This window comes from Aedes albopictus, chromosome 2, assembly GCF_035046485.1.
Source record: "Aedes albopictus strain Foshan chromosome 2, AalbF5, whole genome shotgun sequence".
NCBI classification, from domain to species: Eukaryota; Metazoa; Arthropoda; class Insecta; order Diptera; family Culicidae; genus Aedes; species Aedes albopictus.
The window spans coordinates 183,691,541-183,717,790 of NC_085137.1; the positions used below are offsets into that span (position 1 = coordinate 183,691,541).

At 41.0% G+C, this 26,250-nt stretch overlaps 2 protein-coding genes across 6 annotated transcripts in view; both read left to right on the forward strand.

The window, feature by feature from the left end:
* Window positions 1–4,055: 4,055 nt before the first annotated feature.
* Window positions 4,056–5,658, forward strand: LOC109419551 (vitamin K-dependent protein C-like). Its single transcript, XM_029858979.2, has 2 exons — window positions 4,056–5,156; window positions 5,374–5,658. The coding sequence occupies exons 1-2, from the start codon at window positions 4,229–4,231 to the stop codon at window positions 5,514–5,516; spliced, it is 1,071 nt and encodes a 356-aa protein (XP_029714839.1). The 5' UTR covers window positions 4,056–4,228; the 3' UTR covers window positions 5,517–5,658.
* Window positions 5,659–17,829: 12,171 nt separating this feature from the next.
* The window catches only part of LOC109409288 (protein rolling stone), a 122,028-nt gene continuing 113,607 nt past the window's right edge, over window positions 17,830–26,250 (forward strand). For 2 of the 5 annotated variants that reach the window (XM_029858970.2, XM_062850832.1), the window contains exon 1: window positions 17,830–17,999. The gene's annotated coding sequence lies outside the window, so the exon portion shown is untranslated. Of the gene's footprint in view, window positions 18,117–26,250 lie in introns of all 5 variants that reach the window. The other 3 variants (XM_029858968.2, XM_029858967.2, XM_029858966.2) reach the window with 3 other exon arrangements.

Here is a 26,250-nt window from a genome sequence, read left to right on the forward strand (position 1 = left end):
TCCTCACGCACAGCTTTCGTCAGTTATCACGCAACGCCATTTACTTAGACGGGTTTCTTTACACATCGCTGCATTTTCCTGATGCAGTTCGGCAGTTTTTCAATAACGCCATTTCCTTGGACGGATTTCATTTCACGTCCCTGTATTTTCCTTATGCAGAAAAACTTTCGGCGGATATCCAAAACGTTTTTACCTTGGACGGTTTTCACTACACGTCCCTGCATTTTCTTTATGCAGAATAATTTTCGGCGGTTATCCAAAAATGCCGTTTCCTTGGACGGTTTTCATTACACGTCCCTGCATTTTCCTTATGCAGAAAAATTGTCGGCGGTTATTCAACAACGCCTTTACCTTGGACGGTTTTCATTACACGTCCCTGCATTTTCTTTATGCAGAATAATTTTCGGCGGTTATCTCAAAATGCCGTTTCCTTGGACGGTTTTCATTACACGTCCCTGCATTTTCCTTATGCAGAAAAATTGTCGGCGGTTATCCAACAACGCCTTTACCTTGGACGGTTTTCACTACACGTCCCTGCATTTTCTTTATGCAGAATAATTTTCGGCGGTTATCTAAAAATGCCGTTTCCTTGGACGGTTTTCATTACACGTCCCTGCATTTTCCTTATGCAGAAAAATTTTCGGCGGTTCGACACGCCATTAATTTGCCCAACCAAAAACCCGAGCAAAAACCAACCCAACCAACCAATGCCGCGAGTATTTTACGGCAACATTCACAATAGTCAAACACCTCTACAATCATGCACATCAACCTGTTTGCATTTACCGTTCAACCGAGCGACAACACGAGCATGTACGATCCGAAGAATCAACGAAAGCGCGACCATCCATGCCGAGCAAGAACATGAAGAAACATGCATGCAATCATCGACCGACCACCTATCCACAGCGTGCTACCAGTCGACAACAAAAATCAACCACGTCACCGCGCCTTTGTTCATGTGTTTGTGCTAGAACCAAGGCTAAAACAGAACGCGGTTGGAAAAACAAAAACTTTCCGCGCTCTAGCTTTCGTCAGGAACCGCAGAATTGCAACACCCACTTCACTGTGTTTGCAGCACCACCACACACTTCACACACCAAAACGATTTGTTTTCTCTCACTGTTTTTATGCCAAGTGATTCTACCTATTTTATGATTAACTTGTTATTGATCATGATGCACTCCTGGCAGGATCGCCAATGTGAATACCGGGCAACTCACTGGAACAATCCGTTCCCAGCCATCTTAGCAAACTGCAGTAGAATCACTTGGCATAATACGGAACGGTGATGGCGACTTGCTCCGCCAACAGTCCACTCGTCAATGAGGCAGCATCACACTGATGACAACCCCGTCATGGTGCTGGCTGTCACTGATGCTTGCTAGGGGAAATACACGCATGGGAAATACTACTCAGCTTTGTTCATACCCCACAGATATCTACTACATTTGACCACTTCCAGCGGGACACCGGAACCGGTTCCGGAACTCTATCGGTTGATCCAAATATGATCTGAAACTATTCTCTTTTATTAACTGTTTATCAGGTTGCCTGAAGAGCTTGCGATTTGATGCGTCGCATGTAAGGGTTTGGTTAACTTTTATACTTGGCTACTTCCGTCGTGACATCTGGAACCGGTTCAGTAACACTACCGGTTCCGATATGGTCTGAGAATGTTCCCCTGCCCACTGTTCATCAGGCTATCGAAAAAGCCGCTGTTTGTTGTATCGCATGCATGGGTATGGTTCACTTTCATATTTAGCCACTTCCGGCGGAACATCCAGAACCGGTTCCGAAATACTACCGGTTCAGATATGGTCTGAGAAAGTTTTCCTGCCTACTGTTTATCAGGTTATCGAAAAATCCGCTGTTTGATGTGTCGCATGTATGGCTTTGGTTCACATTCATATTTTGCCACATCCGGCGGATCACCCGGAACCGGTTCCGGAACACTACCGGTTCAGATATGATCCGAGAATATTTTCCTGCCTACTGTTCATCAGGCTATCGAAAAAGCCGCTGTTTGATGTATCGCATGCATGGATATGGTTCATTTTCATATTTAGCCACTTCCGGCGGAACACCCAGAACCGGTTCCGGAATACTACCGGTTCAGATATGATCTGAGAATGTTTTCCTGCCTACTGTTTATCAGGTTATCGAAAAATCCGCTGTTTGATGTGTCGCATGAAGGGTTTGGTTCACTTAAATATTTGGCCACTTCCGGCGGGTCACCCGGAACCGGTTCCGGAACACTACCGGTTCAGATATGGCCCGAGACTATTTTCCTGTTTACCGTTCATCATGTTTTCGAAAGTGCCGTGGTTTGATGTGTCGCATGAATGGGTTTGTAGCGTTTTCATATCTGGCCCCTTCCTGGGGTACCGATCCGGAACACCTAAATGGCCATAACTCCGGAACGGCTGGACCGATCCGAACCATTTTCAATAGGAAACAATGGGACCAGATTCCGCGTCGAATGAACCGTTGGTCATTAAAATCGGTTGAGGTTTACTGCCAAAAAGTGATGAGAGTTTTTTTTGTACACACACATACACACACACATACATACACACACACACACATACATACACACACACAGACATCACCTCAATTCGTCGAGCTGAGTTGATTGGTATATGTGACTCGACCCTCCGGGCCTTTTATCAAAAAGTCATTTTTGGAGTGAACATATAGCCTTTCCAGTACACTTAGTGTACGAGAAAGGCAAAAAGGAATTTATTGAAATACTCTTCGTAAGATATCTCAGTAACCAAATGTCCAATCAAAATAAAATTGCAGGGCCTTTTACAAGGATACTGTAGCTTTCATTTGGTGCTAAGAGATCCCAAATCGGTTTTCAGACGGCTGAGATATTTATTATGATACACTTGGTCAAAAATCCCTCAAAAGGTTAACCTGTATTACTCCCAAGTACTCTTTAAAAGATATCTCGATAACCAAATGTATAATCCTAATAAAATTTTATAGGGTTCTACTAGGATAAGAGAACTCAAATCGGTTGACAGACGGCTGAGATATTCATCAATATGTTAATGTCAAAAATCTCTCAAAAAGCTAACCAATATTACTTTAAAGTACTTTTCGAAAGATATCTCGATAACCAAATGTCCGATCGTAATAAAATTCAATAGGGTTCTACTAGAATGTTGAGCTTTCATTTGCAACTAAGAGAATCCAAATCGGATATCGGACGGCTTAGAAACGTGCGTGACTTTTTTGTAACATACGCACACACACATACACACACACAAATACATACACACACAGACATTTGCTCAGTTCGTCGAGCTGAGTTGATTAATATATGAGACTCGGCCCTGCGGGCCTCGGATTGAAAGTCGATTTTTCGAGCGGTATTTATACCCTTCTTATGGGTGTAAGAAGGGTAAAAACCCGGTGGTCTGCTAAGGACGCGAGACATGGACCATGCTCGAGGAGGATCTGCTAGCGCTCGGAGTCTTCGAGCGATGACCAAAAGACGGAAGGATACGGTGGGCAGGGCTTGTTGCAATAATGCCGGACAACAACCCTGCAAAGTTGGTGTTTGATTCGATTGCCACAAGAATACCCTGTAAATTCTTAATTGTCAGTCCTGTTTTCAAAACAAACTAGCAGAATTGGGTCAGATTCACCCAACAACCGATATTCAGGTGAATCCATTCTTATTAGCTCTTCGAAACAAGATTTACAGTATCGTACATGTCCAAATTATGTTATTCACCCACATTATTAATTATCACTTAAGTATTTTGAATCAAAAGTGCATCACTAATCCAAAATACACATGGCGCCATTTCCTTTACCATTTCTTATGCTGCCGCCTCTCGTAATGTCTATTTTTCTCGTAGAAGATACAGTTAAAGTTATAACTCTAGCATATCATTTAATATGTTGAAGATTTCGTTCACAATCGTACTAACATTCAAAATACACTTCCCCATAAATTTGTTACCCATTGGGTTTCGTTTATAGATTTGTTCACCTGGAACTTCAATTCAATCTGAGAGAATCGGTTTCTACGGCGACCGGTTCTCCAATAGCCGATACTGAACTGCATGATTTCACATCTGAGTAAAACAAGTTTACCGGGATTCCCTTATCGTTTGTTTTCAAATACATATTCACGAACAGCCTTTGGCAAAAATTTGGCAAATCCTGACGAATTCAGCCATTCATTCAGTTCTGTGCACCCTCGCTTGCAATGAACAGGTTTTTTGCGTTGTACGCAGTAGCGCTAGTTGTGCTGTTAGCACAAGAAACCTTGCAATCCAGAACCAAAATTCGTCGTTCCGTGTCCCAGTCCAATCGAAAATATCAGTGCGGTGCTCGGAAGCGACAAGTCGAGGGCCTCATAACAAATGGATCCAACACGAAAGTTGGTGAGTGGCCCTGGCATGGAGCCCTTTTCCATCGGAAAAATCGTCGTTCAAGGGAGTACAAGTGCGGAGCTACGTTGATCCATCAGAACTTTGTGATCACCGCTAGTCACTGCGTCGTGGATCGAGACAGTGGCTATGAGGTTAGCGCCAGGTATGTCACGGTTGACTTTGGATATGTGCAGTTGTTCCGGCCCTCCAGTTATGGGCAATCACATGCGGTTCAGGAGATCTTCGTTCATCCGAAGTTTGCAAAAGACAGCAACAAGCATGACGTAGCGATATTGTCTTTGAAAACCGCAGTGATTTTCAGTGATTACGTGCTCCCCATCTGTTTGCAGCTTACCAGGTCTGACACAAACATACACGATATCGTCGGAAAGCAGGGTGTGGTTGTGGGTTGGGGGCTAACGGAGGATGATGAAACTTCAACAGATCTTAAGCTGGCGAACGTACCCGTGGTGGACTACGCGGAGTGTCTGGAAACCGACCCGGATCTATTCGGTTCGTTGATTTATCCGGGCATGTTTTGCGCCGGGTCCAGAGACGGAACGAGTGTATGCAACGGTGATAGCGGAGGAGGAATGTACTTCAATAATGGAAGGAGGTGGATTCTGCGCGGGATCACATCTTTTTCTGATGCACGGGAAGACGGCAGCAATAAATGTGACGTAAACAACTATGCTGGCTTCGTAAATGTTCAGTACTATGCTTCTTGGATATTTCAAACAGTGCAGGGCGTGGATGTTCAAGGTTAGTCAATTCAAAATTAACATGTTTTTGAGGTTTGAAACGCATTTTTGTTTTGTTCAACTGTATATGGCAATGCTGGAGAAGTTCGTATTGACTTCAGCATCTTTCTAGGGTTGAGACAGATCAGCTAGAAATTTGCATATATATTTCAACATTCAACAGTCACCATACAAAAATCCGTTAACTGGAGTAAAATGAAATTAATTCTTACTTGTAGATGCTGCGGAACTGCTCGACGCCACGGAGAATACAAGATCGATGATAGTGAACGTATTTTTAAACGCATTACAGCATAACTGCTTAAACATATCGTCAAGCAGGATGAGCACGAGCACCACCTTGAGGAGATTATGCGCTTAAACATGACTGAGGGCTCCGTCTCTACATCAACTCCGATCCTAGCTTGAATAGTCAACAACCCGGATGCACACGAAGGATGATAACGATTTATTTCAATTGTTAGTGCCATGAACTAATTGTATTAAAACATACATTTGAAATCTCTAGGTACCTTGTTTGTATTATATTGACCAGCACAGATTGGTAAGGTATTGACCAGCATAGATAGCCAATCCGGAGACGGCGGGTTCGATTCCCGTTCCGGCCGGGGAAGTTTTCTCGACTCCCTGGGCATAGAGTGTATCATTGTGCTTGCCTCACAATATACAAATTCATGCAATGGCAGGCGAAGAAAGCCATTCAATTAATAACTGCGGAAGTACTCAAAGAACACTAAGTTGAAACGAGGTAGGCCAAATTCCAGTGGGGACGTAGAGCCATAAAGAAGAAGAAGATTGGTATGGCATGGCGTGGGCTTGAGGGTTTTAAAGGTCTGGGCTTTAGTCTCGATGAAAAGGAGCAGGGACGTTGGACTCCTTCTAGCATTATTTTTTTTATAAATACTTACTATCACCCTCATTCTTGGTTTCGATCGAATCCACTTTCGAAACAAAAACCGTTCATATTCCCGTTTACGCCAGTAAAATCAAATGGGCTACGGATTCGAACGAACCAAATACGTTCGAAAGCGGATACGCCCGTAAACAAGAATGACGGTGTATAACCAGGGGGCTGCAAAACGGTGAATTGATAAGGAGAGCGTCCAACAAGTTCCTACCTCATGCTTCTACGGGTCAAGCGATGACAAAGACCGCCAGCTAAGAGTTGTGTGCTTAGCTGGTAGTGCATCCTGGGCACTGTTGTCCTTCTGACTTCAGCTAGATTGAGGAGGTACGATCCGAGCGTCTGTTCACCAAGGAGGTGCGGCTCAAACAGCGTCTGTTCTGGCATCCAGCGCCAGCGGCTGAGAAAGAAACGCTGCACCACGCCCAGCTAGATCCAAGATGGTAGCCCCATCAGCGTGGTCGTCCCAGTATTGGTTGGGACGTTAAACAGAACTGGCACGATGGCCCTCCGGCGAGACAGGAGTGTTGGCGTAGGCCCAATTAGCCACCCGTAAAAATCCCCATTGCGAATAACATAGGAGAAAATACGACTCGATACAATCGGCAAAGACCTACGTGACGAAACAAGGACTACGATTGGAAACTTGGAACATGGAATTGCAAGTCAGTAGGTTTCGCAGGATGTAACAGGTTAATCTACGACGAACTACATCCCCGCAACTTCGACATCGTGGCGTTGCAGGAACTTTATTGGACTGGACAGAAAGTGTGGAAAAGCGGGCATCGAGCGGCTACCTTCTTCCAAAGCTGTGGCACCACCAATGAACTGGGAACAGGATTTATAGTGTAGGGCAAGATGCGACAACGTGTGATTGGGTGGCAGCCGATCAACGCAAGGATGTGCATGTTAAGAGTTATGGGCCGTTTCTTCAACTACAGTATCATCAACGTCCACTGCCCACACGAAGGGAGACCTGATGACGAGAAAGAAGTGTTCTACTCGCAGTTAGAGCAAACATACGACGGTTGCTTGCCGCGTGACGTGAAAATCGATGTCGGCGACATGAACGCGCAGGTAGGAAGGGAGGAAATGTACAGACCAGTTATCGGGCGAAACAGCCTGCACGCCGTATCGAAAGATAACGGCCAGCGATGCGTAAACTTTGCAGCCTCCCGTGGGATGGTAGTCCGAAGCACCTTCTTTCCCCGCAAAGATATCCACAAAGCCACCTGGAGATCAGCCGACCATCAAACAGAAAACCAAATCGACCACGTTCTAATCGATGGTAAATTCTTCTCGGATATAACCATAATGTTCGCACACACCGCAGTGCGAATATAGACTCGAATCACAACTTAGTAGCTGTATGCATGCGCTCAAAACTTTCGACGGTTATTACCACGCGTCGAAGTCGAACGTCGCGGCTCAACATCGTGAGGTGGTCGAGAGGTGACGGCAGCATTACGATGAGCACCTCAATGGCGACGTTGCAAGCACCGAAGGTGGCGCGGTAACAGATCTAGGAGTAGGGGAAGGTGGGGTAATATGCACCCCCTAAGCAAACGTGGCCCTATAGCTAAGATTAAGATGATTTTATGGGTGTCTTGGGTTTTGAAAGTTTGTTTACTTATTTTACTAAGAGACGCCAACTTTTGGTCCTCGTGATATCAATTTTACCGAATCAAGTTATCAATTTAAAAAAGTGTTACGTTTTGGGTGCTGAAAAACTGTTGGGGGCAAAACGCACCTTAAGGTGGGGCAATACGACCTCTGGCATTTACCGCTTTGAATTCTAATAAAATACCTGGCGGCTCCATCTTAATATTTACGGCAGCAAATGGAAGGAGTAGGAGGCGGATGGTAGTTAATAAGTTGATTCCATATAATCAGCGCGCACTTGCTTAAATTTTGTGCGCTCCAAATTAGACAATCTTTCCAAATGTGGAAAATCATCGTTTTCCACGCTTTTCATTCGAATATTCTTTGCATTCTTGGGCTTGCCCAGATCAGTTTTACGTCTAGTTTGCTTGCATTGAATGGAACTTCGCTTATATAATGAAATAACGTGAGGGCGTTTTGCCCCGGGGGTGCGTATTACCCCAGGTTACCCTACGTGCACAGGATGAAAGATTTCCAGCCCCTAACCTCCAAGAGATTGAAGATATGGCTAGCCGGATGAAAAACAACAAAGCCGCTGGAGCAGATCAACTACCAAGCGAGTTACTAAAATACGGTGGAGAACCACTGGCGAGAGCACTACACTGGGTCATTACAAAGATTAAGAAGGAGGAAGTTTTACCGGAGGAGGGGATTGTGGGAAGTATCGCGCGATCACACTACTGAGTGCTGGCTACAAGGTACTCTCTTAAATTTTATGCTGCCGTCTATCACCGATTGCAAGAGAGTTCGTGGGGCAATATCAGACTGGATTCATGGGTGAACGCGCTACAACGCCTGTTCGCCTTCCGCCAGGTGAATCGTCATTCAAGAGAGTAAAAGTACGGAGCGACGTTGATCCATCAGAACTTTGTGGTCACCGCTAGTCTCTGCATCGTGGATCGGGACAGTGGGTATGAGGTGAATGTCAGGTATGTCACGATTGACTTTAGATACCATCGCCATCCGCCAGGTGTTGCAGAAATGCCGCGAATACAACGTGCTCACACATAACTTGTTCCTCGATTTCAAATCAGCGTATGATACAATCGATCGAGAACAGCTATGGCAGATTACACAGCGTAACAAAAATTAACTTTTAGTATGTCTCAAGAGCAAACCGAATCCGGGCTCAAATTTGTTCCAGCACGTCACAATTTCAAGCTATACCTCAATTTATAGGGTAAAATATGCGATTTTGGGGCTTTTTGACTGCTGCGATTCTTCCAGCAATATCTCTCCTCCTCTAAAAATTCTCACTATGGTACCATCTGGAATTCTACTAGGAAAGTTCTTCCGGAAGATCTGCCTGAGATTTCTCTATAAAATCCCTTCATTGATTCTTCCATACATTTCTTAAAGAATATATCCAGGACTTTCTACAGAGGTCCTTCCAGAAGTTCCACAGGGGATTTCCCCAAGAATTTCTATTGACCTTCCTCCATGAATTTCAGCTGAAATTCTTCAAGGAATTCCCATTAGGACTGCTTCAGAAATACTTCTAGGGATTTCTTCTGGCATACTAACTTGCTGCAATACTTTCGGGAAACCTTCCTGAGATTCCTTCAGAAATTCCTCCTGCGATTCCATCAGGGATTCCTCCAGTATACTTCTACCATTTCTTTCATGGAAAACTGTAGGCATTCCTCCAGGCATTTGTTATAGGAACTTCTCTTAAGATACCCCTGGCATTGCAGATTCTAGGATTTCTCTAGAAATTACTTCTATGATAGCTGCCGGAATTCTAAGAATTTCTCCAGGTATTCCAGCTGGGACTGCTCAATCAATTCAGGAGGTTCTTCCAGATATTCTTCCTCCAGAAATTCTAACTGTGATACTTCCGAAATTATGTTACGGATTCTCCTAGAGCTTTATCCTGGCTTTTTTGCTGAGACCTTTCCGGGCAATCTTCCTGGAATTCTTGCAGAAATTTCTATCGTTGCTCCACCAGGGATTTCTCCAAGGACTCATCCAGGAATTCCTCCAGAGATTTTATCCAAAGATTTCTCCAGAAAATGCTCATGGAATTCCTGCAGAAACTCTTTTTGGCCTTCTTCCAAGAATACCTCAAACAACTCCTCCTGTGATTCTGCCATCAATTCCTTCAGAATTTCTTCGTAGTAATTCCTATACGAATTTATCCTAGCATTATGGCTGGAATTCTTCCTGAGATTCTTTCAGAAAATCCTCCTGCGATTCTTTCAGGACCTTCTCTATAGATTCTTCCAGAATACCTCTACCGGTTCTTGCAGGGACTTCTCTAGGTATTCCAAGGATTTCTTCTTTGGATTCCCCCCGGCATACCTGATGGGGTATCTCTAGAAATTCCTGTATAGTTTTCTCTAGCAATTTCTTCTAGGATTTCAGCTGAAGTTTCTACAATGATACATCCCAGAATCCTTCTAAGAATACCTCCTGAGATTTTTTCTGTATTTTCTTCAGAAACTCTCCGGTGATTTCTCCAGGATTTTTTATCCAAGATATTTTGTCTATGGACTCTCTCATAAATTTCCCATGGGATTCCTACAGGAACTCCTCTTGGCCTTCATCCGGGAATTTCAGCTGGATTTCTCAAGCTATTCCTGCTGTGGTTCTTCCAGCAATTCCTCCTAGGACTTCTCCAGTCATTCTTACCGCAATACCTCCCAGAATTCTTCTACGGATTCTTCTAAGAATTTCTCCAGAGATTCCATCAAAAACTTGCTGGGATTATTCAAGACCATCTTCCTGGGAGTCTTGCAGAAGTACCTTCAGTGTGTCCTCCTGAAAATCTTAAAAAAATCTGGGATTTCTCCAAATTTTTCTTGTTGGACTTCTCCAGGAGCTCCTTTTGACTTTCATCCAGGATTCCATAAGCGATTCCTGCTGCTTCTAATGTTTCAGGAATGCCTAGGTCTCCTCCAGAAATTCTTACTGTGATACCTGCAGGAATCTCTCTAGAAATTTCTTCTGAAATTCTTGCCTGGATTCTTCTAGCCAGTTTTCCTAGGATACTTCCAGAAATGCCTTTGACTCTTCCAGGGATTTCTCTAAAGACTAATCCAGGAATTCATAGATTGCTCTAGTAATTAATCATGGTATTACACCTGGAACTCCTTTTGGCCTTCAAGGAATTCTAGCTGAAGGAATCCCAATAGAAGTATGGTCATTTCTTTGAGGGTTTTTTCGGCATGGTTTTTTTTTTTTTAATTTCTACGGTAGTTTCATTGGAACCCAACAAACATTTTAGCTTTATAGGAGAGGAACAAACCACTCTTAAGCCAACTTTAGTTTAAGAAACTGATATTCAGCTAGTTGCGTTTCTTGGGAATGCAATCAAATATTTCTTTGGATTTTTTTTTTCGATATTTTAATGGCAATTCCCCCGTAATTATCTTAGCAATTTCTTTTTCAGTTATTTTGCAAATTTCTCAGGCAATTTCATCGTGATTACTTTTGTAATTTTTATGATTAAAATGAATTTAAATTTATTGCTTCCGAAAATTGCTGAACTGGAAATGTAGAAATTCTCAACTGGACTTGCTTAAAGAAAATCCTATGAAATTCACAAAAAAAATCCTGACAAATTCCTAAAGAAATTTCTGGAAAAATTTCCATTAAAATTACCTTAGAGCTTTCAAAGTAGTTGCCAAAAGAATTCATATAAGAACTACCAGAGGAATTCCTGATGAAAATATAAAAATTTCCACAAACATTCACAAAACAAAATCGAAGAAACTCTCAAAGAGATTTCCGAAATTATCAAAGAAATTTCTGAAGAAAATTTAGAAAGAATTCCAAAAGTGATTGCAGTGATAGAATTTTTAAAGAACCGCCGGAGATTTTTTTTTTCAAAGAGATTTCCGAAGGAAATCTCTAAGAAAATTGCCGAATCAATTTCCAAAGGAAGAAGTTCCTTCTAGTTAGAACCATCCGGGATACGAGCAACCTTAGGGAGAACCGGGTAACCAACCCCGGTCAGAGCTTTGGTCGTATGCAGACCGGGACGGGGGCTTCGGCAAATTTACTGAGGCCCTCCAAACAGTAAACTGCATAAGTGTTCGACCCAGTGAGTCAACCGCAAAAAAACAAGCAGCGAATAATCAACAAGAACATAAAAACCGATACAATCGATGACGCCCTCAGTGACGAAAAGGGACTTGCGATTGAAAACTCGGTAGTACGTAGAACTGCTTCAGGTCAATCATTTTCATCGGGTGCATATGCATGCTTGCCGATCAACTGAAGGCCTGTGGGATTGTCACAATGACAATCCCGTAGTTAGAGGTAATCATACCATCTACCAGAGCTGGGCACAGCTTTTATAGTGATGGGTGATATGCAAAGGCGCGTGGTCGGTTGAGGTCCGATCAACGAAAGAATGTGTAAACGAGCACAGCCCTCACTGCGGAAGCACTGATGATGACAAGGGCGCGTTCTTTGCGCAGCTCGAACGCTAGTACGATAGCTGCCTAAGACAAATAACAAGGCGAAATATCCAGTTCATTCGCCGGGAACTAGGACTCAAATGCCTACTCTTCAACAACTTTCTGGAAGGTGTAATGCGACGATGCGGAATCAACAGTCGCCACGCATCACGTCATCTTATACTGGTCGAATAGCTCTCGAGTACCATTTCTTTCGGGTAGTTATCCATCGAGTATACGAATTCTTCAACCGCTTCGATTTCATCACTGTTGATGGCACGGTAAAGGCTGGGTATGCTGCACAATTCAGATCCCATTGTGATCCACTAGCCTATGCCCAGCAACTCCTATCCCTACCTCCACGCGGTACCGGCCGGAAACTATGAGCAACCTTAGGGAAGATCGGGTAACCAACCCCGGTGGGAACTTTGGTCGTAGGCTGACAGGGAAGGGGGGGTTTGCTTCGGTAAACCTGAGCGTCTGTTCTCCAGGAGGAGCGGCTCACAACAGCGTCTGATTCCCATGTTAGGGGCGGCTGATCTACGTCCGAGTGCCAGGGAAGAACTCTAAGCTCAACTGTGCACTATGGTCCTCCGGAAAGTAGGGGGTTGGTGTCAGGCCCTACGAGCCAGCCGTAAAAAACCATTGTAACGGAAAATCAGCAACAGAATAATACGAACCGAGACCAACGGCAACAACCCCAGCGAACAAAAAGGACTTGCGATTGGAAACTCGGTACGTGGAACTGCCGATCTCTCAACTTCATTGGGAGCACTCGCATACTCGCCGATCTACTGAAGGACCGCGGGTTCGGCATCGTAGCGCTGCAGGAGGTGTGTAGGACAGGATCCATGGTGCGAACGTTTAGAGGTAATCATACCATCTACCAGAGCTGCGGCAACACACGTGAGCTGGGAACAGCTTTCATCGTGATAGGTGATATGCAGAGGCGGTTGGTGGCCGATCGACGAAAGAATGTGCAGGTTGAGGATCAAGGGCCGATTCTTCAACTTCAGCATAATAAACGTGCACAGCCCACACTCCGGAAGTACTGATGATGACAAGGACGCATTTTACGCGCAGCTCGAACGCGAGTACGATCGCTGCCCAAACCACGACGTCAAGACCATCATAGGAGATTTGAACGCTCAGGTAGGTCAGGAGGAGTAATTCAGACCGACGATTGGTAAGTTCAGCGCCCACCAGCAGACGAACGAAAACGGCCAACGACTCATTGATTTCGCCGCCTCCAAAAATATGGCCATACGTAGCACCTTTTTCCAACACAGCCTCCCTTATCGTTACACCTGGAGATCACCACAGCAGACGGAATCTCAAATCGACCACGTTCTGATTGACGGACGGCACTTCTCCGACATTATCGACGTCAGGACCTACCCAAGTAACACCGAAAACATAATCCGAAATAACAAAATATATACTTTGTCCTACAGCAGTTGTTATGAAGTTTCTCAAAACATAATATGTCATGAATAAGTCGTTTTCATGATACCTAAAACTTATACACAGTGATCTTCTATTTAGAAGTCTTATTAAAGAATATATTTTGTTTTCTCAAACAAACATTGCATGTTGTTTTCGATTATGTTGGGTATGTTCTATTAAAGTACACTTTGTTTGTTACCATACATGCTCAGTATGTTCTATATGTCATATTAGAGTAACATTTGCAGTTTCTTGTTTAAGACTTGTTTTCAATCATGTTTAGACAAAACATAGTATGTTTCGTATGTTTATAATTAGTCGAATTCTGGTTTTCTGCAGTATGATAGAAAACATGTGTAACATAAACCTCATTCATTTTATTGAACAAGGACATGCTACACTACCGATCATTGAAATGTAGAATCAATTTTTATTTCCTACGTAACAAATATACTCCTAACAGAATCTTAGCTATAAATACCTAAATAAAAAAAAATGACAGGAATATATGTTACCACAACATATATGATTATCTAAAAGGGCCGATTTTACCGAGCATAATGCTCTTTGAGCCGCTTCAATGTATAAACTGTGATAATTATTTGATACTCGACATTTGTTGTCTTTTCAAATCATGACAGATATCAAACCGTTCAAATACCAAACCAAACATGATAATCAACAACAACCACAACAAAATTATCCACAAAAACAATATCAAGCCAATTTTGAATCATATCCCAAAACATGTATCATGCCATGTCACGGAATGCCATTTAATTTTATTTCTAAATTATTAAATATTTATCAAATATTCTAATATGTTTCAATAATTTGTTATATGTATGTATAAACTTGAAAAATTCTTGAGAAAAATAAAGCATGTTTGAGTTTTTGTGTTAAAATAAGATGAATAGTATTTATTTATTTTGATGCAAAATTCTTTAAAAATAGTGATTTATAAGGCGCATTAATTTAATCGCGGTACAATAGTCTATTTCACCGTAAAAATGATTGGCATTAAAATTTCTGACCACAGTAAGGCAATAAGGCGTTAAAGTGGCTTGGTAGAATTATTGATGCATGTCGATTTTCGAAGTTGTCGATTTTTATTATCGACATTTTGAAACTTAATTATTTACAGTAATAAAACATCTTGATTGCCAAGGCACTGTTTTCTAGAATTTGTTGAAAATATAGAATGGAAAACATACTAAGATACATAATCAAGTATGATCAGATTCATATAGAACATGAATATGACATCACAAAGATGTTGCGCAGGCTCCACCTTCTGCGCTTTTTCAGTCGTATAGCAGTCTGCAAATCGGTTTTATTGTTTCACACCAAAACTTCGTAACTGGTCATATTGGAGTCGAAATAATTTCTATAAGACATGTTGTGTTACTTGGGTATCGTGGCGCCAACATCGACTCCGACCACTATCTGGTGATGGTCAAACTGCGCCCAAAACTCTCCGTCATCAACAATGTACGGTACCGGCGACCGCCACGGTACAACCTAGAGCGGCTGAAGCAATCGGATGTCGTCTCAGCATACGCGCAGAATCTCGAAGCCGCGTTGCCAGACGAGGGCGAGCTCGATGAGGCCTCTCTAGAGGACTGCTGGAGTACAGTGAAAGCAGCCATCAACGACGCAGCCGAGAGCACCATCGGGTACGTGGAACGGAATCGACGTAACGAATGGTTCGACGAAGAGTGCAGAACGGTTTTGGAGGAGAAGAACGCAGCGAGGGCGATAATGCTGCAGCAAGGGACTCGACAGAACGTGGAACGTTACAAACAGAAGCGTAAACAGCAGACCCGCCTCTTTCGGGAGAAAAAGCGCCGCCTGGAAGAAGCGGAGTGTGAAGAAATGGAACTGCTGTGCCGTTCCCAAGAAACACGGAAGTTCTATCAGAAGCTCAACGCATCCCGCAACGGCTTCGTGCCGCGAGCCGAAATATGCAGGGATAAAGACGGAGGCCTCTTGACGGACGGACGTGAGGTGATCGAAAGGTGGAAGCAGCACTTCGATCAGCACCTGAACGGCGTGGAGAACGTAGGCACGGGAGCCCACGGCAACGGAAGTAACGACGACGCCAGTGCAGCGGAGGACGGAAATGAACCAACTCCCACGCTGAGGGAAGTTAAGGATGCCATTCACCAGCTCAAAACCAACAAAGCAGCTGGTAAGGATGGTATCGCAGCTGAACTCATCAAGATGGGCCCAGAAAAGTTGGCCACCTGTCTGCATCGGCTGATAGTCAGGATCTGGGAAACCGAACAGCTACCGGAGGAGTGGAAGGAAGGGGTAATCTGCCCCATTCACAAGAAAGGCGACCATTTGGAATGTGAGAACTTCAGGGCGATCACTATTTTGAATGCTGCCTACAAAGTGCTATCCCAGATCATCTTCCGTCGTCTGTCACCTAAAACAAATGAGTTCGTGGGAAGTTATCAAGCCGGCTTCATCGACGGCCGGTCGACAACGGACCAGATCTTTACCGTACGGCAAATCCTCCAGAAATGCCGTGAATACCAGGTCCCAACGCACCACCTGTTCATCGACTTCAAAGCGGCATACGATAGTATCGACCGCGCAGAGCTATGGAGAATCATGGACGAAAACGGCTTTCCTGGGAAGCTGACTAGATTGATTAAAGCAACGATGGACGGTGTGCAAAACTGCGTAAGGGTTTCAGGTTAACTATCCAGTTCATTCGTATCTCGCCGGGGACTGCGACAAGGTGACGGACTCTCATGTCTACTCTTCAACATCGCGCTGGAAGGTGTGATGCGACGAGCCGGGCTCAACAGCCGGGGAACGATTTTCACAAAATCCGGTCAATTTGTATGCTTTGCGGACGACATGGACATTATCGCTAGAACATTTGGAACGGTGGCAGAACTGTACACCCGCCTGAAACGCGAAGCAGCAAAGGTCGGACTGGTGGTGAATGCCTCAAAAACAAAGTACATGCTGGTAGGCGGAACCAAAAACGACCGGATCCGTCTGGGTAGTAATGTTACGATAGACGGGGATACTTTCGAGGTGGTGGAGGAATTCGTCTACCTCGGATCCTTACTGACGGCTGACAACAACGTGAGCCGTGAAATTCGGAGGCGCATCATCAGCGGAAGTCGGGCCTACTACGGGCTCCAGAAGAAACTGCGGTCGAAAAAGATTCACCCACGCACCAAATGCACCATGTACAAAACGCTGATAAGACCGGTGATCCTCTACGGGCACGAGACATGGACCATGCTCGAGGAGGACCTGCAAGCACTCGGAGTTTTCGAGCGACGCGTGCTAAGAACGATCTTCGGCGGTGTGCAGGAGAACGGTGTGTGGCGGAGAAGAATGAACCACGAGCTCGCTGCACTTTACGGCGAACCCAGCATCCAGAAGGTGGCCAAAGCCGGAAGGATACGTTGGGCAGGGCATGTTGCAAGAATGCAGGACAACAACCCTGCAAAGCTGGTGTTTGCAACGGATCCGGTTGGCACAAGAAGGCGTGGAGCGCAGAGAGCACGATGGGCGGACCAGGTGGAGCGTGACTTGGCGAGCATTGGGCGCGACCGAGGATGGAGAGCGGCAGCCACGAACCGTGTATTATGGAGAAATATTGTTGATTCAGTTTTATCTTGAATTTGATGTAATACTAAATAAATGAATGAATGAATGATGGCGGGCATGTTAAGCCAAGAATACCCAGTAGCTCCAAATTAGACCATCCCTCTTCTGATCAACTTTGCTGTAGCTGGTAATGACCTAAGATATCATGATAAACTTAAGATTACAGGATTGAAATTAAATCTACTTTTCGTTCTGTGTATCTTCATGGAAAGAAGAGCTTGGTAGCATGGAATATGCTGCTCAATCTTGCTTAAAAGACTACTAGCAGCTTTTGCCGAGTTTCCAGCCTGTTTCTTTTATACAAAAAGCTTCAGAACACAACATGCTATCTTCGTAAAGCTTGTTTTGCAGGTGATCGTTTTCATCGTTTCTTTGCACGACATATTCTACACAATCTGCACTTCAGGTGCCTCAATGGCTTCACTGATGAGCGAGATATTTATAGGTAGGTATACCCTGTTCACCAACCGACCGAAGCAACTGACTGGATATGCTCTGGTCGATATGACTGGCGGCGTGCGACGCCTTTGGTCGGTGAGTGGCAAGCAGCGCAGCAGAGCAGAAGCCTTCTGACAACCTGGTCAATCAGCTGCTTGCTGCACTCACCTCGTCCGCGGCCGACGATGCTTCTCCGGTTAGTTCTCGCTCAACGGTCAACGTGTTCGGTTCGGTTCGCAGCCACATTGCAGAAAAGTCGGTTCGGTACCTGTCGATAAGCGCGAAAATTCAAAACAAAGTGGCGAAGCCGGAGTGCATCCAAAACTTAATTGCTTTGCTTCGATTGCAACCGGTGCGTTTGTGTGTGCTTTTTTTTACATCGAATGGAAAATTTCTTCTAGAGGCTATTCTTCGGGTTGGCAGATCTTTCCCAACAAGCAAAACATTTGGCGGTGTACCGTGAACTGGGGTGGGTTTGAAGAGAAAAATGAAGATGTTGCGGTGTTCCGATAGGAAAACAATCAAACAAGACTTAGTGATGGAACAATTCGATGTTTTTATGTTGAAGTTTAGGAAGTTAAAGTGTTTCCATTGTGCGAAAGCCAAAAGTTCAAAAATACCGGTGTAAACAAATGCATCATCATGAATGAATGCATCGTCAAGCGGACCCCACTATGTGTTTGACAAAAATTCCGACAAAAAGTACCGATATTGATGAAGTATTGATGCTCGTGTGGGGTCCGCTTTAGGGTACAACAATATGGATCGTTCAATCCGTGAGATTTCTGTTTTAGATTGTTCAATGATTTGTGTGACGTTTCCCAAACCTGGACCGAAACAACGGAGCCAGAACATTGTTGTTCGCTCATTTAAATAATGGTGGGATTCCTCCAGAAATTCATTCAGCGATTCCTCAAGGAATTTTTGCTTCGATTCTTCCAGGAATTTCCGCTGCTGTTCCTCCAAAAACTCCTCCGGAAGTTTCTCCAGCAATTTTTCCGAAGATTTCTACAAGAATCCGTTCAGATTATCCCAGTTATTCCTACAGTGATACAACCAGAAGTTTCTTTTGGGATTCATCCAGATTTTTTGCTGGCATTCCTACAGTACTCTTCCAATTTTTTTCTACAGGAACTTCTCTAGGGATATCTCTTGGCATTGCTTCCGATCTCTAGAAATTCTTGCTGGGAATTCTCCTGAAATTGTTGCTAGAATTATTTAATCCATTTCTGTTGGGATTCCTCTGTTCCCCTAAAACTTTTCTCCAGGAATTTTACCTGAAATACTAACAGGAATTACTTCAGTGATTTCAATAGGAATTTCCCCAATGCTTTCTCTAGGATTAATTCAGGAATTCCTTCAGAGATACCTCCACGGATTTCTTTGGAGATTGCTATAGGGATTCCTTCAAAAATGACTCAAGCGATACCTTCGAAATTTTCTCATGAGCTTCTGTAGGGTTTCGTCCCGCAATTCCTCAGATAAATTTCTGGAGAGACTCCTGCAGAAGTTCTAATGCAAAGATTTTTTTCTAGAGATTTCTTTTGGGATTTTTTTATGGTTTCTCTAGGGATTCATCCACAGAAATCCCTTTAAAGATTTTTCCAAGCATTCTTCTAAGAATTTATGCAGGTATTTTTTAAGGAATTGTGCTTACTGGTTGTAATGAGCGTTCTTTCCCGTGACTGGTGTATTGGGGTCGTCCATAAATGACGTAGCATTATTGGTCAATTTTCAATACCCCCTCCCCCCTCGTAGTATATTTTCCCGTACCGTAAACCGGGGTCAAATTGATCAGCGGGGTGAAATTCATCATTCGGGTACTACATTGTAATTCCATACTAGGAACTTTTAAGCGACGTAATGATCTTAAACTTTTTACGTCATCTATTTCGTAGATGTCTAGAGATGAGTGTAGACTTTTTTTTTAGAAAAAAAAAGTTAGTTTTGCCTTATTTTTTTAGGAATTTGCAATGTATTTCCCATTTAGCTGAAATCATTGCTACTAAACAATCGATTGCTAATAGGACTTCCCGTAAATTTTGTGTTTTAACATTTTTGTGGAGCCTTGGTTGGGAAGTTATGTACCGTCAAATGGGGTAACTTGCAACACTTTTCGACTTTGAAGCAATATCATTGAAAATCTAAACATTTGAAACATCCTGTGAAGCATCGTGTACGCTAATTACCCCGAGTAGAATACTATGCAGCACTTGGTTTACCAAAATACGTTGTCACCTAACCAGGAGGTGCGAAATACATGCTTGTTGCAAGTTTCCCCATCTGTGGGGTAACTTGCAACATAGGACATGAAGCTAAGTTAGCTATCATTAAACAGCACTAACATTCTAGTATTTAGTCGTATTGTAAATTTTTGATGTCATGCATGAAACATACCATGAAAAGATGTACACTAACCAATTGATATATATTTTTTCATGAAAGGATTGATAATTATTGCAAGCGAGAGTATATCGTTGAGCAACAGGTCTCACGTCCCTCAAACACAAAATATATATGACTCTCGTGACTTAGCACTCATTACAAAATGTCAACAATGACAAAAGCATTTCTTGAAAAGGTAGAGTGAGTCATCTTCAAGTAGTTTTTAGTTTGAAGTGTTGTTTGGCAATTTCAGCTAAATTAACATGATTGAAACACACCTATTCTACTTTGTAAATGTCAAACTCGCTAATTTGGGTATTAAGGTGAAACGGGACGCCGTGTTATTTTTCCTATCTTGCCTCTCTTTCTAACAATTTGCCTCGCGATTTTGAAGATGGTAATCTCGAGACCTATCGCACTGAAGATGCTGAAAACCAATCAGCATATGCACTGCAAGTGAGCATACACAATGATAGGTTTTTGTTGCAAAATATGAAGTAGAATCAGAGATTACCATCTTAGTAGCAACAGAGCAATGGCGGATATTTTCTCGACCGTCCCGTCCGCCCTTAAACTGAAATGATTTACTCCATCTAGGTTCAGAATTGATGTTGATGATTGCTTTACAGCGTTCATAAACAAAAATTGAACTTTTAACATGATGAAACATGAATGAAACTTCAAAATGTGGTATTTCCTAACAATGTTTGAAGGTCACGTGCAAAAAAAATCTAAAAAATGAATTGTCATTTGAAAATGAACGCGTTACGTAATCAATGAATGATCCATTTCGGTTATTTCTGTAAAGTATATCGTGAAATGAAGATATATAATAGAAGGTTTCGCCAAATTCAACTGTTGCAAGTTACCCCATAGTGGTTGTCGAATATAATAATGATTTTTTGCATTACTTAGTCGATAAGTTTATCAAACTTTTATCGTTTAGTTAAGCTTACTATTAGGTACCCTAACTGCAAGCAAGGTCATCAGACTTATCGTACTTACCATAAGGGAGAGGTCAAGCACGATTTTCATACTTGTTTTTATGGCATAAAATGAGCAATCCGTTTTAACAGTGTAGCTAAACCATAAACAAAGAAACAAAGCTAATTTTTATACTAAATCGATCTTTGATACACATAATCTCTATAACAAAAATAGTAGGGCACACGGTGTGTTGTGTAGAACAACTTTATAACAAAAAAATAAGTAAGTCTGAAATTTTGCCCAATGATACTTTGGGCCATTCCCTTCAATTTGCTGGGTCGGTGGAAAACATCTATCGGGGGGTCTAGAACAAAAAAAAATTTTGAAGGTTTTTTATGCAAAAATTGTTAAAAGCGCATATTGTAAATTATTGCATCTCTTACAAATAGTCACAACTTTTTTGTCTTTGAAGATAGGCCCATAAAATTTTCAGGCATTTCGAAGTAGTGTGCGTAGATGACTGTGTGAAAATTTCATTGAAATATGTTGAATGGTTTTCAAATAATAGCAAAACTATTTAACGCATTCTAAAATACTAAGCTTAGTAGCAAAAGTCCAACAAAATATCTATATAGGGTGACAAAGGTTTGTTCTCTTCGTCATGGGTGGTTTTTGTGGGCCAAATTGCCTGAAAGTTGGGCACATAACTCAGCATGGTTGGGAAGGATTTTAGGCAAACTTGAGATCAACAGGTTTCAAAAAACCCCCCATGACGAAGAGAACAAAACTGCCGAAAATACGTAAGTTCCCCTATTTTTATATGAAAATACATGAAAAATATATAATTCTAAGCACCTTGAGTCATTATGATGGCGGTACTGTGGAAACTTGTTTTTCAAATGATAAATAGATACGTAGTCAAATACGTAGGAAAACACACACACTGTCATTAAACTTTTCACTAAAGTATTAATTATTTATTTCAAGAACGTGGTTTTGCGTATACATGTTCATTTTTTTCACTTTTTTTAAATGATTAAGGTCTTATCTAAGTATCAAATTACAAGCGAAATGTTTTAGGGGAGCGTGGCGCAATAATTTGGATTACAAAAAAACTGTTTGCTATTTTTTTCGAAAGATATAGATTTATGTTGAAAATATTCTACTAGTAAACGACGCAGAATGATCAATCACTCTTCCTCATGCTTGGAGGTTTCAAATTACACAGAAAATTTGTTTTGAGACATCATATGCAAATCGATAAGACTATTTAAATCATTGTTATCAAAACGTTTTTCCTAGGCTTTATGCTAAACAGCCGAATTATCATGCTTAATGTAGAAACATTTTCAATAAGTACTCCGTTCTTTCAACTATTCTTTCAGTACTTATTATCAGTTATTTGTTAATAAATGATGGTATAAGCAATAAGCATCATATTGCTATTAAATTCAAAGACAAACTTAAGTTTAGGTCCAACAGCTATGTCCAATATCGTGGAATAATCCGGAAACTACGTTTAGTATTGTAAAGTTGCCCTGATCGAATATTGCCCAATTGAATTCTGTTTTGAATTCAGTTCTCGTTATTGTGTCATTCAAGACAATGGTTTAATGTAGAATCATACCCAAAACTTCATAATAACATTGTTAACTTGTTTTTATTCTTTGACTAAGGTGCAATACTATTTAATTTTGAGCTTGTAAACATTATTTCCAAAATAATTTAGTTTCCGTACTTTTTCCTCGAATCAGAGATGTTTCCCAATCCTCGAGTGCTTTTCTTGACTTACCAAATAACATTCAAATATTTTTTTTAGGGAAAGCCGACATGCTCAGCAATCATGATAATTGTGTTTATTATAGGATTCGTAATGGAGGCATACTTGTACTGGTGAATATGTATACGCAAAACCACGTTCTTGAAATAAATAATTAATACTTTAGTGAAAAGCTACATAATGGCAGTGTGTGTGTTTTCCTTTCATGTGTTTGACTACGTATCTGTTTATCATTTGAAAAACAAGTTTCCACAGTACCGCCATCATAATGACTCAAGGTGCTTAGAATGCAATACTTTTCATGTATTATTATATAAAAATATATAGATATTTTGTTGGACTTTTGCTACTAAGCTTAGTATTTTAGAATGCGTTAAATAGTTTTGCTATTATTTGAAAACCATTCAACATATTTCAATGAAATTTTCACACAGTCATCTACGCACACTACTTCGAAATGCCTGAAAATTTTATGGTCCTATCTTCAAAGACAAAAAAGTTGTGACTATTTGTAGGAGATGCAATAATTTACAATATGCGCTTTTAACAATTTTTGCATAAAAAACCTTCAAAAAATTTTTTTGTTCTAGACCCCCCGATAGATGTTTTCCACCGACCCAGCAAATTGAAGGGAATGGCCCAAAGTATCATTGGGCAAAATTTCAGACTTACTTATTTTTTTGTTATAAAGTTGCTCTATAAACACACCGTGGGCATACTAGTTTTCATTATTATTAGAAAATGCCTCACATTTAGTATATGTCATCGTGTTGCAAGTTACACCGCTGTTGCAAGTAACCCCGTTTGACGGTAGCTAATCAGAACATGAAATAATTAAAAATATTTCATTTTATGATGAAATAGTCATTTATTGTGATATAAATCTCTTATTGCAATTGAAATTGCCTACCTTAAGGCGTTTAAGGGGAAATTTAAAAAAATAATTTTGCATTTAAAGTATTAAATTCACTAGTTGTAAGATTTTAAGCGCGTCATTCGGTTTAAGAAGGGCAAAATTAAGCGAAGAAGGAAATTTTCCTTTCCAACCGTTGCTTAATTGTTTACTGATCAATTTCACCCCAAAGTAACCTTTCCAATTTTTTGTTATTGGAGTTATTTAATTTAAAGTTTAAATTTGTTGAACAAAATTCTGTCGCATGGTTCCATGGAGATCCACTGGGTACTGGTTTTACAGAAATTCTTTTGGGAATGTGTGGATTGGCACTGATGTTATCCGCAAAAGTTGTTTTAAAGTGATCAATTTGACCCCGGATTACGGTACCCTAATTCGTAGCATTTTAGGGACACCCCCTCCCCCTAAAATGCTACGTCATTTTTGGACGACCCTTAACCGCTTCCAGTGGTGGTGATGTTTTCGGCTTAGAACGCTTTGGAAATTAAATTTTGACGAATACTCATGACATATGTTTTTAGATTTTTATAAGAAAGTTTTAGCAAAGCACATTAAGCTTCCTCAAGATCTTTTAGAATTGCTCCATTCTTTTCTTCTAAAAGTTCCTCAAGAAGTCTATGGGATTTCGCAAGAATTCATAAACTACATCACTAATTACGAAAAAAGCTTTCAAAAATTGACTTCGTGTTCTCTAAATAAATTTATACCGACATTTCTCAAAAAAAAAAAGCTCACAATTTTTGCAAAAGATGTTCTTAAAAACTGATAAAATAAATCGAGAGTTCGGTTTATTGAAGTCAATACTCAAATGCATATAAATTTTACAAATTTTTTATTTTGATCTAAATATCATTTTTCGTCATCTAAAATCGATTTAAACATGTTTTGGAAGATGATTCTTTTCAATTCTCGATTTCGTGAATTTCAGTTTTTGATTTTTCTAATTTTTATTTTTGAACATCCCCACACTTTTATATTTTTCCTGGAAGCCAACTTGGGTAACGGATTTTTTGAGATGAAAACATTTTGAGATTTTATGATTATTGTTGAAATATTATTATTTTAAATTTTTTTTACATAAAATTGTATTTTCCGTGTAATTTTAAAGAAAATAATTTTAGAGTGCATTCGATTCCCTTGAACTATTGGACAAGGATAGAATGATTCGGGAAAAATTTAAAATATGTTAATTTTAGCGATTCAATACAAAATAAACAATGACTTCTAAAAGGTGACTAAAACATCAATTTTTCAATGATTTTTAAAAAATGTAAATACACTTTAAAATACACCAAAAATCATTTTGAGATATACAGAACAGTCCTAAATATCAGCCAAAAAAATAAAAAAAATGATTTTCCACAAACCAAAAATTACAAAAATGCTCAAACTATACCCCGTCTAAAGGCGGGATTGGGTATTAGAGGGTTAGAATTACACTTAAAACTTCCCCATTTTTTTCTCCAGCTTAGTGCAATTTTGTTCACAGCATGTTCAAGAATTTCAATAAGAAATAAACAAAAATATTTGGCAGACAAATTTTAATTTTTTATTCTATAATATTATATATGTTCTTGATTCAGAGATAAATTTATTCAGAAGTGTTTCCAGCTTTCGAAAAAAGATTTTGAGAAATTCTTCTTAAAATTTCCGATAAAATATCTTCAATAGTGGCACAAAACTGTTTAGTTTAGATAAAGAATATTAACAAGTCTTGCAGGATGTTTTAAAATTTATACATATATCCCTTTCGTGACGGACCGTAAAAGAATGATTATCTCGAATTTTCTCTTATAAACTTAACGTCCTCTAGAATAAAACTTCCTTTACTTCGGCTACTTTATCCACCTATGCACTTTTTGGGGTCAAATTTAGGACCAGGGGACCAGCACAATTGTGCCCAAGAACCGTGACGTGCTTAATGGATGGCCCTCTAGCCTTTTCCTGTCTTTCCCCCTCACCTCACGAGATTTCTTCATCGATTTCTTCAAGGATTATTTTAAGAATTTCTCACGGAATTTCTTTCGAAATTTCTACTGGGTTTCGGTTAGGACTTCCTCAAGAGATTCAGCTTGGGATTTCTCTTTCATAGATTCCATTACTTACTGTTTTGAGGAATTTCTTTCGATATTGTTCCCGGGATTTCTTCCTTGATTGAATAGATTTGGGTTTCAATTTTGGATTTTTCCCATGAATCTTTCAAGATATCTCAGGATTCTATCAAAGGTTCCTTTAGTAATATCTCGAGATTCCTTCAGGGATTTCTTTCGGGATTGTTTTCAATTCCTTCAGGGATTTTTTCAGCATTCTTTCATGAATTCTTGCCGGAAATCCTTCAGGAATCTTACAGGGATTCCCGAGATTCCTCCGAAATTTCTTTATTGATTTTCCCGGGTTTTCTTTAGTAGTTTCTTCCTAAAGGACTCTTCGCGGAATTTCGCTAGGGTTTCCTCCACGATTCTTTCACAAATTTCTTGTGGAACTTCTCTGGAAATTTCACCGGATTTCTCCTGAATTTCCTTCGGGGATTTCTTCCAGGATACTTTCATTAAATGCTGTCAGTGTGCGTTGGGGGATTATTCCTGGGAATCCTTCCGG